The 16,491-nt window shown below is 57.4% G+C and overlaps 2 protein-coding genes across 2 annotated transcripts in view; one reads left to right on the top strand and one right to left on the bottom strand.

The window, feature by feature from the left end:
• Positions 1–9,302, top strand: part of DNAJC3 (DnaJ heat shock protein family (Hsp40) member C3) — a 48,679-nt gene extending 39,377 nt beyond the window's left edge. The window contains exons 10-12 of the mRNA XM_055138997.1: positions 4,886–5,018; positions 5,828–5,976; positions 6,258–9,302. Of these exons, the coding sequence (XP_054994972.1) occupies positions 4,886–5,018; positions 5,828–5,976; positions 6,258–6,418 (443 nt within the window). The 3' untranslated portion in view covers positions 6,419–9,302. The remainder of the gene's footprint in view (positions 1–4,885; positions 5,019–5,827; positions 5,977–6,257) is intronic.
• Positions 9,303–12,255: 2,953 nt separating this feature from the next.
• The window catches only part of UGGT2 (UDP-glucose glycoprotein glucosyltransferase 2), a 117,573-nt gene continuing 113,337 nt past the window's right edge, over positions 12,256–16,491 (bottom strand). The window contains exons 38-39 of the mRNA XM_055142837.1: positions 14,190–14,316; positions 12,256–12,791 (exon numbers count right to left, since the gene is read on the bottom strand). Of these exons, the coding sequence (XP_054998812.1) occupies positions 12,769–12,791; positions 14,190–14,316 (150 nt within the window). The 3' untranslated portion in view covers positions 12,256–12,768. The remainder of the gene's footprint in view (positions 12,792–14,189; positions 14,317–16,491) is intronic.

Consider the following 16,491-nt stretch of genomic DNA (forward strand, 5'->3'; position numbering starts at 1 on the left):
AGAAAAACAGAAAAGACTTCGCTACTTAGCTGCCAAGAACCATTAAGCTGGGGACAGAGATAGGACAGCGGGCAGGCTGCATGCCTTGCACACGATCCACCCAGGTAATCCCTGGTACCCCATATACGGCCCCCCAGCCCCCCAAGTGAGCCCTGAGCTCAGAGTTAGGAATGATCCCTGAGCACCACTGGACGTGGCCCCCGAGCAAACAACAAACCATGAAACCTTGTAGGGTATTAAGTGTAACTTAAAAGATGCCTCTTTCCGACTACATCTAACTTTTAAATTACACGAACTTAAATGTCAGACTCACTTAATCTTTTTTTTTTTTCTTTTTGGGTCACACCCGTCGATGCACAGGGGTTACTCCTGGCTCTGCACTCAGGAATTACTCCTGCGGTGCTCAGGGGACCATATGGGATGCTGGGAATCAAACCTGGGTCGGCCACGTTGCGAGGCAAATGCCCTACCCGCTGTGCCATAGTTCCAGCCCCAAACTCACTTAATTTTTAAAGAAATTTAATAGTTTCTTGAAAAAGACTTTCCTTAATAACCAATATAATAGGAAAGATCTGTCTTTGGAATCTGTTTTTCCTTTTTAATAGGTTTATTCCTTGTCTCCTAGGGACGCTGTCATATTCCCGTCACGGCCAGGGACGTAGGCCACCAGGGTCAGCAGGGCACACGTTTCTGGCACGTCAGATCTTGAAGCGGGAGCATGTCGCTTGTCTTCCCCTAAGCAGCCTGTTGGAAGCAGGGGCCAGGCTAGAAAGCGGCTGGGCTGGGCCAGAGTACGGCGGGGAGGGAGGTGCCTCACTCAGACCGACCGGCCCTTTGCACGATCCGTGTAAGGTGCTGTCTGCTCTGCAGAGCCCAGTCCGCCCGTGCTTGGCCCAGCCCCGTTTCTTTTGCACGGCACCTTTCACAGGGGTCACCCCTAGCCAGCCACCTGCCCGTGGGGATGATTCACACACTAGCCAGTGTCCCCGTCATGTGCTCTGCAGGGACTGACACAGAACCCCTGCAGCTTGACTGCTGGCTGGCAGGGTGCCGGCCCTGCGCGCTGTAGGCAGCTCCGGCGCCGACGGCCGGGCAGGCGATTTCCGGGCCACAGCGGAGACCGCCGCAAGCAAACACGGAGGGACAGGGAGCGGGGACAGCCCAGGGCAGAAACCCAGAGGCGGGGAACAGGTGCCAGAGGCAGGTGTGGGGAGGACAGGGCTGGCCAGCGGCTCGCCGGTCAGTGATCACGTGTGCCCACCGCAGAGGGTTCTGGATGGGGCAAGGCCTGGCCCCGCAGCCTGTCTCCGGCTCTGTGGAGCCCGCGGTGAGGGGCTGCCCCTGACCAAGAAGGGGCAGTGCAGCTCCAACCTTCCTCCCCTGAGCGGAAAGCAGGTTCTCTTTGTAGTTAAAAATAACGGCTCTCTCTCCCCCTTGCCTGTGTGGTGACGTGCCGTCGAGGGAGGGGTGTGTGTTAGCATTTGGTTGCAGTGTGTGCACATGTATTAGCCAGGGGTTGTATTTTTGGAAAAAAAAGAAATATCTATATGGGGTGGGGGGATTCCCAGGTGTCATGACCAGTTGAGCGCATGGAAGCGTCGCGCTTTTCATGGTCGCATCTATAGTTTCTCTCAGCCCGCTCCCGTGCGCCTCGGGAAGCTGGTTTCCGCCAGAGAGGCTGAGCACGTCTCTTCCCTGCCCCCCCCACTTCACCCTGGGCGGTGGGTTTCCTGTCGGACTTGCCTTTGGCGTAGGGGCTCCCTCGAGCCACACCCTTTCTCCCGCCCCACCGTCGGGCAGTGCCCGTCTGCAGCTCCTTTGCCCGTGCGTGCCGGGGCTGGCTGGCGGGCCTGCTAGGTCACGCTTTCCGGGTACCTTCGATTCTGATCTCTCGAGCCCCAAGCATCCCCGTGGGGCAGTGTGGGACCAGGTGGTTTTATTCCGGTCTGGCAGCCAACCTGAACTTAGCGGTCAACTCTGATGAGAGTGAAGCCAGGATCTCGGGTCTTGGTTGTGGCCACCGCTGGCAGTGCCACTCCTGGCTCCGTGCCTGTGGCTGTCCCCTCGGCCCTGTGCTGGGCTGCAGGCATGTGCCCGGCCCTTTGAGGCGTTAGTTTGGTTTTCCCCGCCGAAGGCCCGCTTTTGCTCAGCTTCTTCTTCCTTTGCCTCTGCAGGCAAAATTTCTATCTCTGGTCTTTCAAAAAGAATTTCAGTTTCCCATCTGATTTTTTGGGGGGCGGGGTGGTCACACCCAGTGATGCTCAGGGGTTACTCCTGGCTCTACGCTCACAAATTACTCCTGGCAGTGCTCGGGGGGGACCATATGGAGTGCTGGGGATTAAACCCGGGTTGGGCTCATGCTAGGCAAATGCTCTACCTGCTGTCCTGTCACTCTGGCCCTGGCAACTTCCTTTTGTTTGGTCCTCAGTTTCCCCACACGGCTCCCTGCCTCGATCCTTTTGTCATCCCCTCTTCCTTTCTTTGGCCACTTGACTCCGTTTCCTGCAGTTCCGGCCACCCCCTCTGCAACTCCGCCGGGGCTCTGATTGCCGTGCTGACTCCAGGCTTTGGCTTTACCCTCCTGGTCTGAGTGTAAGAGTGAACGCCATCAGGTTCATCCCAGAATTTTTAGGTATTGTGGGCGCGCTTTTTCTGGTGCTTGTTCTTCAGGTAAGTTTTCCATCTCCTTTGCCCACCTGTCCCCGCTTGGGCCTAGGGTTCACCCATGTGGTCTCATGTTAGCAGCCCTGGAGTCCGTTCCCTGGCACTCCTGCTCCCCCCATCTTGAACTTCGTTAGGATGGGAAGAAAGCTGGTTCCACGGAGCCTGTCGAAGTTGGAGGTCTGGGGAGTTTTTATTTTGGGGTTTTGGGATTCTACCCACCTGTGCTCGGGGATTACTCAGTGATCACTCCTGGTGGGGCTCAGGGGACCAGCCAGGTTGGCTGCATGCAAGGCACGTGCCCCAGCCGCAGGCCCCTCTCCCCGGCCCCCACTGTCCTTTTTGAAGGATCCCAGGTCCTCACGATGGCAGCAGACTCAGGGTCAAGGCGGGGATGCCTCATAGATGTTCAGAGTTATCTGGGGAGTCATCAGTTCAGAAGCATGACATGGTGAAGACTGACCAAATTCTGGGCCACACGTGGCAGTGCCCCGCGTTGGCTCCTGGTGCCTGGGGGGCCCTGCGGGGGCGGGGATCGCGCCTGTGCTCAGCCCTTGCCTCTCGGGCCTGGATCCGTCACCGAGGGCGGCTGGTGCTTGCTGGTGGGCCGGCGCCGTGGGGGACAGTGAGTGGCCCTTTGCTGGGGGCCGCACCGTGGACGTGCTTCTCCGTCAGGGAGACAGAGGGGGCGTCCCCGCCTCCCCCGCTGTCCCGGCCTTGTTCCTGCCGCCCAGGGGCTATGTGGCGTCGTGCCCGACCTGGTTCCGCTTCCCCCTCGTCCCCAGTCTCGGTGTGGGCCGTGCGTCTGTCCAGCCCTGCCTGCCACCGTGTGCGGGGACGGTGGCTCTCCACTCGGGTCTCCCCAGTGCCACCCTGGGGGCCGCTTTCTCCCCTTCAGGCGTCAGTCCCGGCTGTGGGGCTTTGAGGGTTCTCTCTCGGCTGTTGGCTGTGGCGGGCGGGCGGGCTGATGCTGGGGTACACTGTCCCTCCGGGTGCGGCAGGGCGGAACGCCTGGAAGAGGCCTGGGGCGGGGCGTCTCCGGGTTCCAGCCGTGGCGTGGCTGAGACTCGGTGATGGTCTCGGTGTATCTGGATTGTTATTCTGTTCTACTCTCTGGCTGCTGCATGACAGGAGAAGTATAGTCGGGCGTTCTTTCTTTCCTTTCTCCGTTTATTCTGGCCACACCAGTGGATACTCAGGGGTCCCTCCTGCTCCCGCTCAGAGTTACTCCTGGCAGGGCTCAGAGGGCCATATGTAGCGCCGGGGATCGAGCCTGGGTTGGCCACACACCAGGCGAGTGCCCTTCCTGCTGCACTAGTGCTCTGGCCCCTCATTTCTTTTGACAGTTCTCCGGTAGCCTATGAAAGCTGAGAAAAGGTAAACTAGCACATCTAGTTTATATCCAGGGGAAATCTTAGATAATTAAGTTTCTAAGTATTAGCTGCCTGTAACCCCGAGAATCCAGGGAGTGATGTACAGCCCTACCTTCTCCTTGGTGGAAGAAATAAGAGACCGTGGCTGTCTGGAGTTGAACCGTCTCCCAGCTCTGCTCTCCACGGGACAGTTTCGGCTCTGCTTCGGGGCGCGGGGCGCAGCTGAGCACCGACAGCCGGGCTGCAGGGGGCATGTCCGCAGGGCACCAGCCCTGGGCACTGAATCCCAGGGCAAAGGTGGAAGGATGCTCGTTAGCATTCTAACATACCAGGGTGGTGTGCGTTGGGAACACTTGGAAGCAATCCTGTAATTGTTTGTTGGTGCGTGTGTGTGGCTGGTGAAAGAGAATTACTGGGGACCGAATCCCGGCCCTGTGCATGCAGGAGGGGGTTCTACCACTTGAGGTACTTCTGTGACCGCATGCCTCTGGGACTATGCAGCCGGAGCTGGCCGTGGGAGCGGTCTTGCCTCAGGCCAAGAGCCACCAAGGGAACGCTGCAGGGGGCCTACAAGTGGCCCGAGAGCACCGCCTCGGGAGTGCGGGTGGCTGGAGAGCACCGCCTCGGGAGTGCGGGTGGCCGGGGCTCCACACAGCAGAATCTCAGGACTGTGAGTGGAGCAGCGGCTGGTTCCACGTCAGCAGTGCGAGTGCGGGGCGGAGGCAGCCGGGTGGTGTCCTGCCCGGAGGCGCTGGCAGCGGCGCTGGGGTGGGTGTGGCTCTCGGACTAGAGCAGGGACAGGCCACAGGCTCGGGCTCCCATGACCGCGTTCTCTCCGTGTGCTCTGACAGCTATTCAGGACTACGAGACCGCTCAGGAACACAACGAGAACGACCAGCAGATTCGGGAAGGCCTAGAAAAGGCCCAGAGGCTCCTGAAACAGTCACAGAAGCGAGATTATTATAAAATCTTGGGAGTGAAAAGGTGAACGACTACTTACAACCTTGCGTACTTTTTCTAATTCGTTGTTAAAAACTTGGGACTTCTGTTAACTGCTTCAAGGCTTAACGCGATCTGGAATGGGGCCATCTCTGCTAGGGACCCCGGGTGTGTCCATGGGCGATGAATGGTGCCCGGGGCGGGCCGGGATGGGAGAGCGCGCCCTGCCCGTGCTGTGTGGGGAATACCTTCCCTGACTCGGGCTCCGGCAGCCTTTCAGCCAAGCCCTTCAGTTCTGCTCTTTACTCAAATCCAGAGCACGATTCACACGGGCTTGGAGCCGAAGCCTCTCTTTTAAAATCAAGAATGCAATCCTGGTGGCTTAGAAATTCCAAAAGTCTAGGGGCCGGAGAAATTACAACAGGTAGAGCGTGTGCCTGGCATGCGCTTGACCTTGGTTTGACACCTGGCACCTGATATGGTCCTCAAGCACTGCCAGGGGTGATCTCTGAGTGCAAGCCAGGAGTCAGCCCTGGGCACGCAAAACAAAGATCGCAGAGTTTCCAGGAGGGCCTGTCCCGTTGTTTGAAGGGAACACCACAGGGGGCCGGGAGCCCTTGCATTCCCTCCCGGGGGGCCTTAGCTGGCACGAATGCGTGTCTGAGGGAAGCCGAGTCCTTGGCCAGCCAACCATCACTGGGCAGCATTGCCCATGAGCCTTTGGCACTGTGGGCACAGCCGGGTCACTCACTCACTGGGGCCCGGGGGGCAGGGGTCTTGGCTGGCTTTGTTTCTAATGCAGTCGTGTGGCACACACGTAAGTAGTCACGAACGTAATGCAACTATCCTTTCAGAAACGCCAAAAAGCAAGAAATCATTAAGGCTTACCGCAAGTTAGCTCTGCAGTGGCACCCGGACAACTTCCAGAACGAAGAGGAGAAGAAGAAAGCGGAGAAAAAGTTTATCGACATAGCAGCTGCCAAGGAAGTGCTCTCAGACCCAGGTGCCGGGGCGGGGCTGCTTTCCTCCCGGGCACAGAGGGCAGGGTCAGGCTGGGCCCCTGGCGGGCATGCGGCAGGCGACACCTCATCGCCTCAGCCAAGAACGTTTGGGCTCTCGTTGTTTTGTCGGTGGTGGGGGGCGCGGGGGTCTCTGCTTCCTTCCCGCCACACAGCTGAGCGACTGGCCCGTTCCCGCAAACTTCGGGAGCACGGTTAGGGAGTGCCCCAGGGGCGGGAGAGCAGGAGGTCGCTTGCTGTCGTCATGGCTGGCTTCTTCTTACAGAAATGCGGAAGAAGTTTGACGACGGGGAAGACCCCCTGGACGCGGAGAGCCAGCAGGGCGGCGGCGGCGGCAACCCCTTCCACAGGAGCTGGAACTCATGGCAGGGCTTCAACCCCTTCGGCTCCGGCGGACCGTTCCGATTTAAATTCCACTTCAATTAAACCAGCTGTTCTTCTTCCGCGCTTCCTTCCGAGTGTTTGAAAGATTAAACACGAACCAACCTTGTGTTCCAGGATCCTAAAGGAAAACGTTTTCCAGTCATTCAGTTTTTGTCCATGACCAAAGAGTTGCTTTTGACAGGAGCCGTCTCTGGCCCTCCGCGGGCTCGGCCGGGGGGCCGGCGGGCTGGCGAGGGGCCCAAGGAGGGCTCCTCCTGGCAGTGCTCAGCCCTCTCCCCTCCTCTCCACCGCCCCGCCAGGTGTGTCTATGCCCGCGGGGCCCTCGGGAAGGGGCGGCCCCGCCGCCGCCTGCCAAGACCCATTAGGCGATGGAGCCGCCTCGGACGCCCGGCGCTCTCGGGCCTCGGAGGCAGCCGAGTCCGTCTGCCGGGAGAGCCGCTGCCCAGCGGGTGCTGTGGGCCGCAGGGCTGGGCTGCGGATGGCGCCGTGTTCGCCACTTCCTGTTGCAAGTTTCCAAGTTTGGTTTTGGTGCCTGCCAAAGATGACGGAAGACCACGGCGATAGAATTACCACCCCCACCCCCACCCCCGGCCCTTCAGTTTAATGTGAACGCAGTAAATCAGACACATATTAAAATACTATGCAGTGGCATTAAAGATTAATACCGTTGCAGCGCAGACTGAAATAATTTAACTGGAGTCAGTTGAACACAATTTCCTGTAACAGGATTGGCTCAGAATGTCTAGTTGCTCAGTCGGCAGAACCCCGTCCCCTTCTCACGTCTACGGGACGTCTAGGGCACCCCCCCTCTCCCCGCCCCGCCCCGCCCCGCCGGACCTGCCTCTTTCCAGACCTCGATGCCTCGAGATGTTCTTGTGCAGAGAAAAAAACAAACAAACAGGTTTACAAAGCAGCCAGATCTGCCTGCGCGTCAGTCTCCAGATAGCGTCTCCTCCTGAGAGACCTTCTTTTCAGAAACGAACTATTCAAGTCTTTGTAAACTGTGTAATTTTCCCCCTTAAAAAAAAGTGTTACTTTAGTCAAGAACATTAAATATTTATGGTACTGTTGATGCTGCGTTTAGATTCTAAGAATTTTCCTTTAGGTAAGAATCACGACACCTTTATTCTGGAAAGTTTTTTTTTTTCCTTTCTTTCTTTTTTTTTTTTTTGCCTCAGCATCTTAAGTAGTCTGGATCTAATTTATTATTCGTATGAAATGGAGCATTTTGATTTTCGGTCGCGGGAGGCATGCTGGCCCCCGGTGTCCGCAACAGCCAAGCACAAATCCTCTTCTCCTTTCAGTCGTTCTGGAAGCTACGTAGCAGAAACTCCTCAGTGAGACAGAAATCTCTGGCCAGTTCCTGATTCATAGCGACACTCGCGGCATCTCTCACCGACACCCTTCAAACTGCATCAGGCGAGACCCCGGGCCCGCCTGCACTTGGTTTCACACCTCAGATATCCAGGCCGCTACGGTAAACCTTTTCCCGGGGCCATCACTGATTCTCCCCCGGTCGTCAACCTCATCAGCAGCCGAAGCTCCTCGTTCCAGGCAGTTCTTCCACAGAAGGTGCCACTGGGAGCATGTCAGGGTCTTCGCCGAGGAGGCGGCCAGCCTGTGTCCACAGCAGGGGGGCCAGAGGGAACGGGGACGGCAGCGCCCGTCTGTCCCTCACCGCTACCCATGGGCCCCCATTGCCCTGTCTCCAAATCTCATGTGGTTCCACTTGGTGGCTGTCACCGCATCTCACAGAGCTGCCTGCCTTCAGGGACGAGAAGGAAGCTGTGGTGTCCAGCGCCCGCCATCTCCCGCTGTCCACGCTGCCCATAGGGGCACGCCAAGGGCTACGGAGCCCTCCTGGGGCCCGCCAGAAGGACAGCGTTCTGCACAGGAGGGCACAGGTTCCGACAGTGGCGGAGGGGCTGGGGGGCCTCGGGGGAGCTCTCGGGAAAGCCAGTCGGGTGTGCCGGCCCCTCCTCAGACGCTGCCCTGCCTCTGAGGGGAGCACCCGGCCTACGGCTCGAGGCTGTTTCCCACACCAGCAAGTATTAAGCACAGACAGGGGCCCGTGAGCACGGGGAAGTTGTTGCAGGGAACGGGAGCCGTGGGCTGCCCGTCCCCGGGGAAAACGGAAACTGGCAAACCACGTCGGCAGTAGATGACTATGAACTGGGGACAGCCGTCCTCATTGAGTGGACGCCTTGCCCTGGAGTCAGTATTTGAAGCTCCATAGCAGTATCCAACAGACCTTGGGGACTCTTGGGAAGGGATAGAAGAAACCACCTGCAGTTCTTTGAGGAACTGTGATTTGAAAGTGGTTTTAGGCAGAAGAGCTAATCGAGTCACTGTTTGACGTGAATCCCATTTTCCATTCATGGGGACGGTGAACGATGTCCTGTGTAATGTGTGACGTGGCCCAGCAGGTTGGGGTGGTGTCTGCTTGGCCCCGATGGGCACCCTCAAGGGCGCCCTTCCGTGCTCGTCAGGGTGGGCGGCCCCGGCACCTGGGGACAGGGTCTTCAGAACCACGCGGTTCCTCGCGGGAGCGGGCTGACTGTGACTGCAAATGTTAATCAGTGGGAATAGTTGTTTTTTTTTTTTTAATGATCTCATTTGCTGAATGATTCAAGGATAAAGCTGGCCACTGCGTGGCTCTGTAAGGAACAGGGTTTGCTGCTGTGGCCTGTGGCTGACCCTCTTCCCTGCTGGGACAGCTAGCTGCCCGAGGAGGTGGCCCGGGAGATGGGGTGGGGTCAGCCGAGGCTGCTCCCCGCCCCCCAGACGAATCAGCCGTTCCTGCCCGGCTCACGGGCGCAGTCAAGGAGCTGAACGTGAGGGGGGCTCAGGCACGTCTGCAGATATGGGTACTATTTTTATGCCCATGTATTTTCACATTTAATAAAAATATTTATGATCAAATCAGTACTTGGCTTTGATTCATCTTTTAGTCTTTCCATGGAGTCCAAGGCCCCGTGGGAAATAGGAGGCAGCAGGTGCTCCCTCCACGGGAGCGGAGATGGGCCCGGGGTTTGGGGGGGCGGGGGGTTGGTGGGCAGGTTGGTCACAGCCCGGCTCTCGCACCGTTCTGAGCTCGTGTTTCTGTGAAAGGCTGGCAGGGGCAAGGTGGGGAAGCCCAGGTGTCCAAAGCACAGCACTTTGCAGTTCTAGAGTCCATCCAGGAGGGCAGGGAATTGCTGTGTAGAACTTTCTAGTTTCTTGATTATTTTGGTGTCGCAAGGAAGTGATCAGCCCTGTCTCGGGAAATCTCTGTGGAAGGTGGGAGCACGGAACACAGGAGGAAGGAGGAATCCCATTTCCTTACTCTCTGTCTCTGTCTCTCTCTCTCTCTCACACACACACACACACACACACACACACACACACACACACTCTTACTTCCTGGCTAATCCTCTGGGAAGAAGAGAGCAAACCGTGGAACAGCCCCCAGCCCCCAGCCCCCTGACCCGCTGTGTGAATCCTTCCTCGGCCTGAGGGTCGGCAGAAGCAGAATGTGCAAGTGCATTTATCCTCGAGCCAAATCACCCCAGGCCTGGGGGCCGACCAGAAGGGTGTCCTCTGAGACAGGGCTGGCTGGCCTCACTGTCTCCTGGGCGCCCCGCGGACACCGGCCTCCCCGGCGCTGAGCAGTGCCCTTGGGAGACGGCCAAGTTGGTTGGAAGCCTTGGAGGACGTAGGGGTGAACTGTGCTCCACTGAGAGAAGCGGCTGCCGGCCAAGCTAGGTGCCATCCCGGTCACCGCCCTGGCGGGGGTGCTCTGTGCAGGCTCCCATGGGCTTCCCCGGGCCTGTGCCACAGAGACGTGACTTTCCCAAGGTGCTTCCACATGGCGATGAGACAGACACACACTGCGGGCCTTTCAGTGTGCTTGTTTTGCCTTTGGGGCCACACCCAGTGGTGCTCAGGGATTTCGCCTGGCTCTGCAGGCAGGGGTCACTCCTGATGCGGCTCGGGGAACCCGTTGAGGTCGAACCCTCGGGCATCAAACCCAGGTTGGCCACGTGGAAGGCCAGTGCCCTCCCCACTGTGCTATCGCTCCGGCACCTCCCGGAGTTCGCAGAAATTCCATTATTTACTGGCACTGTCTGTGCCGTTGTAAACTGCAGAGCACAGACACTTTGAGTCTCCAGAGTGTGGGTCCAGGGAAGGCCCCCTGGCACGCCAGGACACAACCTTCGGCCAGGAGCCCCCGACTCTGGGAAGGCCAGGGGCACCCTCACGAAGGGCAAGCCCTTCGACACACCGGAGGGCCAGCTGGCCAGTGCTGGCACACCGCTGGGCTCATCAGGGCGTCCTACTTATCTTCAGGTGGACAAAGTGGTGGTACCCAGCACCAGCCTTTGCCCTCCTGTGACCGGTGTCTGTTCCGGCGTGCCACCGGGGTAGGCTTTTCCCTGAGCAGCATTCTCACTTGGGGGTCTATTTAGTGTCCTTAATACCAAGTGTGTTCTCCAGGAGAGCCGAGCCCATCCCAGGCGCTTGTGTATGTGCGGGTGTCCACGTGAGGGGCCACCACATTACTGGTCCCGTGCAGGGGAACCTTTTCCGGACATCCTTTGGCAGAGGGAGACGGCAGGATCTGGGAGGTGTGGCCGTGTGGCGGGTCTGTGTCGGCGTGCATGGGTGCCCGCGACAGTGGTGAACGCCCTCGCAGACCAGGCCATTCCCGATCCATCTCATGCACCTGCCAGCACAACTGTTCTTTGTCTCCTGATCTCCCCCCAATTGAAAAGTGTTAAACCAAAGTTTAAACTAGAAGTTGTCTTTGTCCAACCTCTCAAACTCTGAGGAACTCTTTCTTCACGTCTGGTCACACTTTTAAAGGATGATTTTACACGCGCACACACACGGGGATCTGTATGCGATGCAGGGAAGTCAGCAGGGATAAAAGACACCGGGAGTCACACACACACACACACACACACACACACACACACACACGGATCTGTATGCAATGAAGGGAAGTCAGCAGGGATGAAAGACACCGGGAGTCACACATACACACACACATACACACACACACACACACACACACACACACAGGTACACACAGACACGGATCTGCACGCGGTGAAGGGAGGTCAGCAGGGGCGGAGGAGGGAAGAGAGAGGCCGGAGTCTTGAGGCTCCGCTCTGAGCATCTCAGGAACCACAGGGCCGGTGGGCTGGTGAATGAACTGCCGGAGGGCACTGCCACCCTGGCACCGTCCCGCTGCCCGCCGAGCTTCTGAGCACTGAACAACCACCTCGCGCTACTCCGTGCTTCCAAGTCTCAGAGCTCTGGAGCGGCGCGCTTGGGCCACCAGCTCCTGGCCCAGCACGGCCCCTGGCCAAGCTCCTTTGCTCGCCCACCCAGGCTCCTGGTTCCCGGAAGTGAGTGTTTCCACCCCCCGACCCCTTCAGCCCACGGTGAGGTGCTTCCTGGTCCAGACCCTTCCCTGGCCTGAGCTGGCTCGGGCATGTCCGAGTCCTCGGGTGAATGAGCCCCTCCTCTCTGGCGGGAACAGTGAACAGTAGCCGGGGGCGTTCAGCGATGACGAACACCGGGAGCGGGTTCCTGCCCACTGGTTGTCAGAGCACAGCGGGCAGGCAAACCGCTCGTGGGCAGGCAAACCGCTCGCAGCTGAGTTCCCACGAAACAGCCAGTTCTCGGGCCGCAGTGCCTATGGCAGGTGAGGCGCTGGTCCTGCACAGGGCTGACCCGGGGCTCGGCCCCCGGCCCCCCAGAAGGTCCCTGGAGCCCTGCCGGGAGTGATCCCTGAACACAGCCAGGAGTAAGCCCTGAACAGCGCGGGGTGTGGCCCCCAAACCGGAAAACATACAACAAGCCAGTTCTTTGAGACAGAACAAACCCACAACTCTCTATAACATTTTATGAAATAAAAAGTAGAAACACTGGAAACATTCACAAGGAGCGCGTGGAGTGTAAGGTGAATGATCACAGAGCGCACCTCCATTCTCACACAGCAGCGGAGGGGGGCAGGTGGCTTCTTGCCATTCTGAGAGAACTGCAAGTCCTTTTCCATTCTCAGAGGGAGGGAGGAAAACATGCCGCTTCTCAGGATGACAAGAAGTGGCGCCAGGACGCAGGTCGCTCCTCTGGCTGCTGATGAAATTCCACCTGGCTGGTGAAAACGCAGTGCTGGGCGCAGTACGGAAAAAGGGACGGTCTAGTTCTAAGTACGAAGTGGCGCATTCTCAGATGACTTCAATGTACTCAATACCTTAAGCTCACGTCGTTTTAAATAATATTCAAACAATTAAAGGCACTGATCTTGAACGGACTTCCCAAAGTCTTTGCAGTAGTTCCACACATCTCCAGCAGGGGGCAGGCTTCTCGTCTCACTTCATCTTGTTCATACACAGTGAGCGCTAGAGTTCATCATGTGTCAGAACTGCAGGGGAGGAAGAGTTACTTAGTTCCTAAAATCTCACATACAGAATAAACTTTGCTTCCTGGGGTGGGGAGCGGTAGAAGGTGACCGGGGGTCTGACCCTTCACTAAGTCCCCGTTTGCTTCACCTTGTGGCCTGAAGCAACTTCGTACGTCACAGCGGCCACTGCAGGGCAGCTACCTGCATTTTTACTTGCCCATTCCTGAGCTCTAGGCTGGAGCAATAGCACAGCGGTTGGGCGTTTGGCTTTCACGCGGCTGACCCGAGTTCGATTCCTCCACCCCTCTCGGAGAGCCCAGCAAGCTACCCGTGCGTACTGAATATGCCCAAAACAGTAACAAGTCTCTCAATGAGAGCCGTTACTGGTGCCTGCTCGAACAAATCGATGAGCAACGGGATGACAGTGACAGTGACATTCCTGAGCTTCGAGGGCCGAGGGCCAACCTGATTTTCCTTATCTCTTGGATCCAGCACCTAGTAATGGAGGCCCTGAAAGATAAGACTAACCACGCCAGCTCCTACCCTTGGTGTAAGGAACAAGCCATAGACCAGTCTCTTCTGAGGACGGAAATGCATCTCCCTGTCTGCCTCCCGCCGCACCCCCGCCCCCCACACACACACAGGCACATGAGAGCCAGTGCAAGTAAGGACACCGGGCAGAGCGGCTGCTTCTGCACTGCATGAATTGACTGAAGAGAATTTAAAAACCAGTCTTTTCAGAATTCAAAACCATCATTTTCAAACTAAAATAACCGAAATGCATCCCGTTCCACAATTCTTTCTTCACTAAATTTCAACGGCTCATTACTAGTAGGATGGCTTCTGTGAACACGAACCCCGCCCCCCCCACAAAATCGCAAGACTTCACTGAATTCTAAGAAATGCCTTAACAAGCATGAATGACAACGCCCCTGGAATCCTTCCAAAAGGAAACTCAGAAAGACTTCAGAGGTGCTAGGGTGTTCCTGGCCCTCGTGGAACTAGCAGTTGTTAACCCTTTCGCCTCTCTGCGTCGGCACTAGAGGCCTGGGCTCACACACTTGACAGTTCAAAGTTAAACCAAATTGCATCAAGGTGTGAGTAAGAAACTTTGGCTCCATGTTTCACGTGGGGTGATTCTGGGCATTTTCTTTCCTTCCTTTTTGCTTTTCCTTCTTCCTCTCCTCTACTTTCATCTTGTTCTTCCCTAAAAACTGTTTCACTGACAGAATAATCTTGCTTTATTGTATGTGCTAAATTTGTCATCTTTCTACTGGACTACTACACGTTCATGGATGTCATTTCTTCCTGCTCCGGCTGACTCACCCCCATTCACGAGGCCGTGAGCTGGAGGCGGGTACAGTGTGGTATCCCCAGAAGGGACCCCGGCTCGCTCGCGAGCACAGGATGCGGACTTACTTGCACTTTTCTTCTTGTTTTCAAGTTGATCTAGCAGTTGGCGGATCTCAGTGTCGTACTCCACCCATTCGGGGACAATCCTGGCAGCAGCTTTTAGTTTGGGTTCTTTTGTTTTGGGATTATTGCACTGAAAGTTAAAACAAAGTTCTGTTAGCTTTGGGAGCAGGAAGGAAACGCTTGAGGACACTGCTGTCACAGCAAGGGAAAGGCTTTTAATAAAGAGCAGAGCTCTGAGCACCAGGCGTGAAACACCAGCAGTGGTGGAATGAGTTTCATAGAGAAAGGATGAAGTGAACCGACTAATTCTGGTGCATGTGGGTCATGAGTAAGTCCCTCAAACGGAGATGGCAACAAACAACTTAAAAACATACTGAGGGTTCGCACAGAGGCTGTCAAACAATTCTACATGTTCTGATTTCAAAAAGCAAGTTACGTGACGTCAAAGAGTGCAACAGGCTGTAGTGCTGAGCATCTGCCTGCCTTTCCTTTGGGCGTTGTTTTCCAAAGACTAAAACAATCTGTCTTGCATTCCTTCAGCAAAAGGATTTTGTCTCTCTTCTACGCCTTTGTTCTAATTAGAGAGCGTGGTCAAGGAAACATCACGGAAGTGGAATTCATATGTCAGATATCTGGGGCCATAGTACTGCGGGGAAGGTGTTTGCCTTGCATGTGGCCAACACGCATTCGATTCCCGGCATCCCATATGGTCCCCTGAGCACTGCTAGGAGTAATTCCTGAGTGCAAAGCCAGGAGTAACCCTGTGCATCGCCGGGTGTGACCCAAAAAGCCAAAAAACCCCCCAAAACAAAACCAAAACGAAAACCGAGAGCTGTGAAATTCCGAGCCTCCACCAACCCCCACGCCTTAGAAACACTACAGCAGGCTGCTGAGAGGCGGCGTGTGCGCATCTGCAGACGGGCAGGAAGACGGAGCTGAGGCTCCCTGAGAGAGGGCGGGGTTCAACAGCTGTGCGGCCACGGGTCCCGCCATGGGAGTTTCTGGGGAGATGCCAGCCAGGTACGAGGGGAAGAAGGACGCAGGGATGGTGGGTTCGGCTTCTGCCTGTAGCCCAGCGTGAGACCAGGACACATACACACACACACACACACCCCCCTCTGAAATCGAGGCCAGGCACTTCACAAGGCACCACCCCGCCCCCGCAGAGAGGCCGGGGTAGTGGGCAGCGTCTCTGGAGTTCGGGCAACTTGCCGCCTGGGCTCTGGGCATGACGCTGCCGCCCCATCACGGGGCTCTCCGGGGTCCGCACCACCGGGCTGTGGGTGCGGCGGGAAACGGGGTTCTCCATAGAGACGAGCAAGCGCCAGGCGGCGAGGGGCCGGCCTTCGAGCGGCCAGGTGGCCAGGGTAATGCCAATGACCCAATGACGCTCTCGGGGTCCTCTGCTTCTGAACCCTGGTCTGTGTGTGGCCGGCACAGAGCGACAGGATGGCCTCGCCGCGCTGGGAGGGGGCGGCCCAGGCTCCCGCGCTGGTGCTCGGGGCACTGCCGCCACCCAGCGGCCGCGGGGATGCCGCACGCCCGCCCGGCCCGCAGGAGCCGCACGGTGGCCTCCCTGCCCGGTCCTGGGTCCCTCACCCCCGGGGCTGCTCCCGCCAGAGCAGCGCCCAGCTACCCTCGGGTCCTCTCCCTTTTCTCTCTTTAAAAAATAATATTTTTTGTTTTATTGAATCACATGAGATACGGCATCACACAGCTGCTCATGACAGGGCTTCAGTCAGACAAGGGCCACCTGCGCCACTTCCCAGACCAGGGGCCCCAGTCTCCCCCCCCCCCCCCCCCCGCCCCACCCACCCCACCCCAGACTGCCTCTAGGGCAGCTCTCTCTCCTCTCCTCTCCCCTCCCCTCCCCTCCCCTCCCCTCCCCTCTCCTCTCCTCTCTCCTCTTCCATCCCCTCCCCTCCCCTCTCCTCTCCTCTCCTCCCCTCCCCTCCCCTCTCCTCTGTCCTCTTCTCTCTCCTCTCCTCTCCTCTCCTCTCCTCTCCTCTCCTCTCCTCTCCTCTCCTCTCCTCTCCTCTCCTCTCCTCTTCTCTCTGTTCTCTCCTCTCTCTCTCCTCTCTTCTCTCTCTCCTCTCTCCCTCTCCCTCCCTTTCTCTCTCTCTCTCTCTCTCTCTCTCTCTCTCTCTCTCTCTCTCTCTCTCGGCATATGGCCTGCAATACAGATGCTGAAAGGTTTCCATGCATATCCTTTACCTATTTCAACACTCAGTTCCTGTCCAGAATGATCGTTTCCAACCAACGCCGTAATGAACCCTCCTGTATCGTAACTGCCCCCGACCCCGCA

This window comes from Sorex araneus, chromosome 1 (assembly GCF_027595985.1).
Source record: "Sorex araneus isolate mSorAra2 chromosome 1, mSorAra2.pri, whole genome shotgun sequence".
NCBI classification, from domain to species: Eukaryota; Metazoa; Chordata; class Mammalia; order Eulipotyphla; family Soricidae; genus Sorex; species Sorex araneus.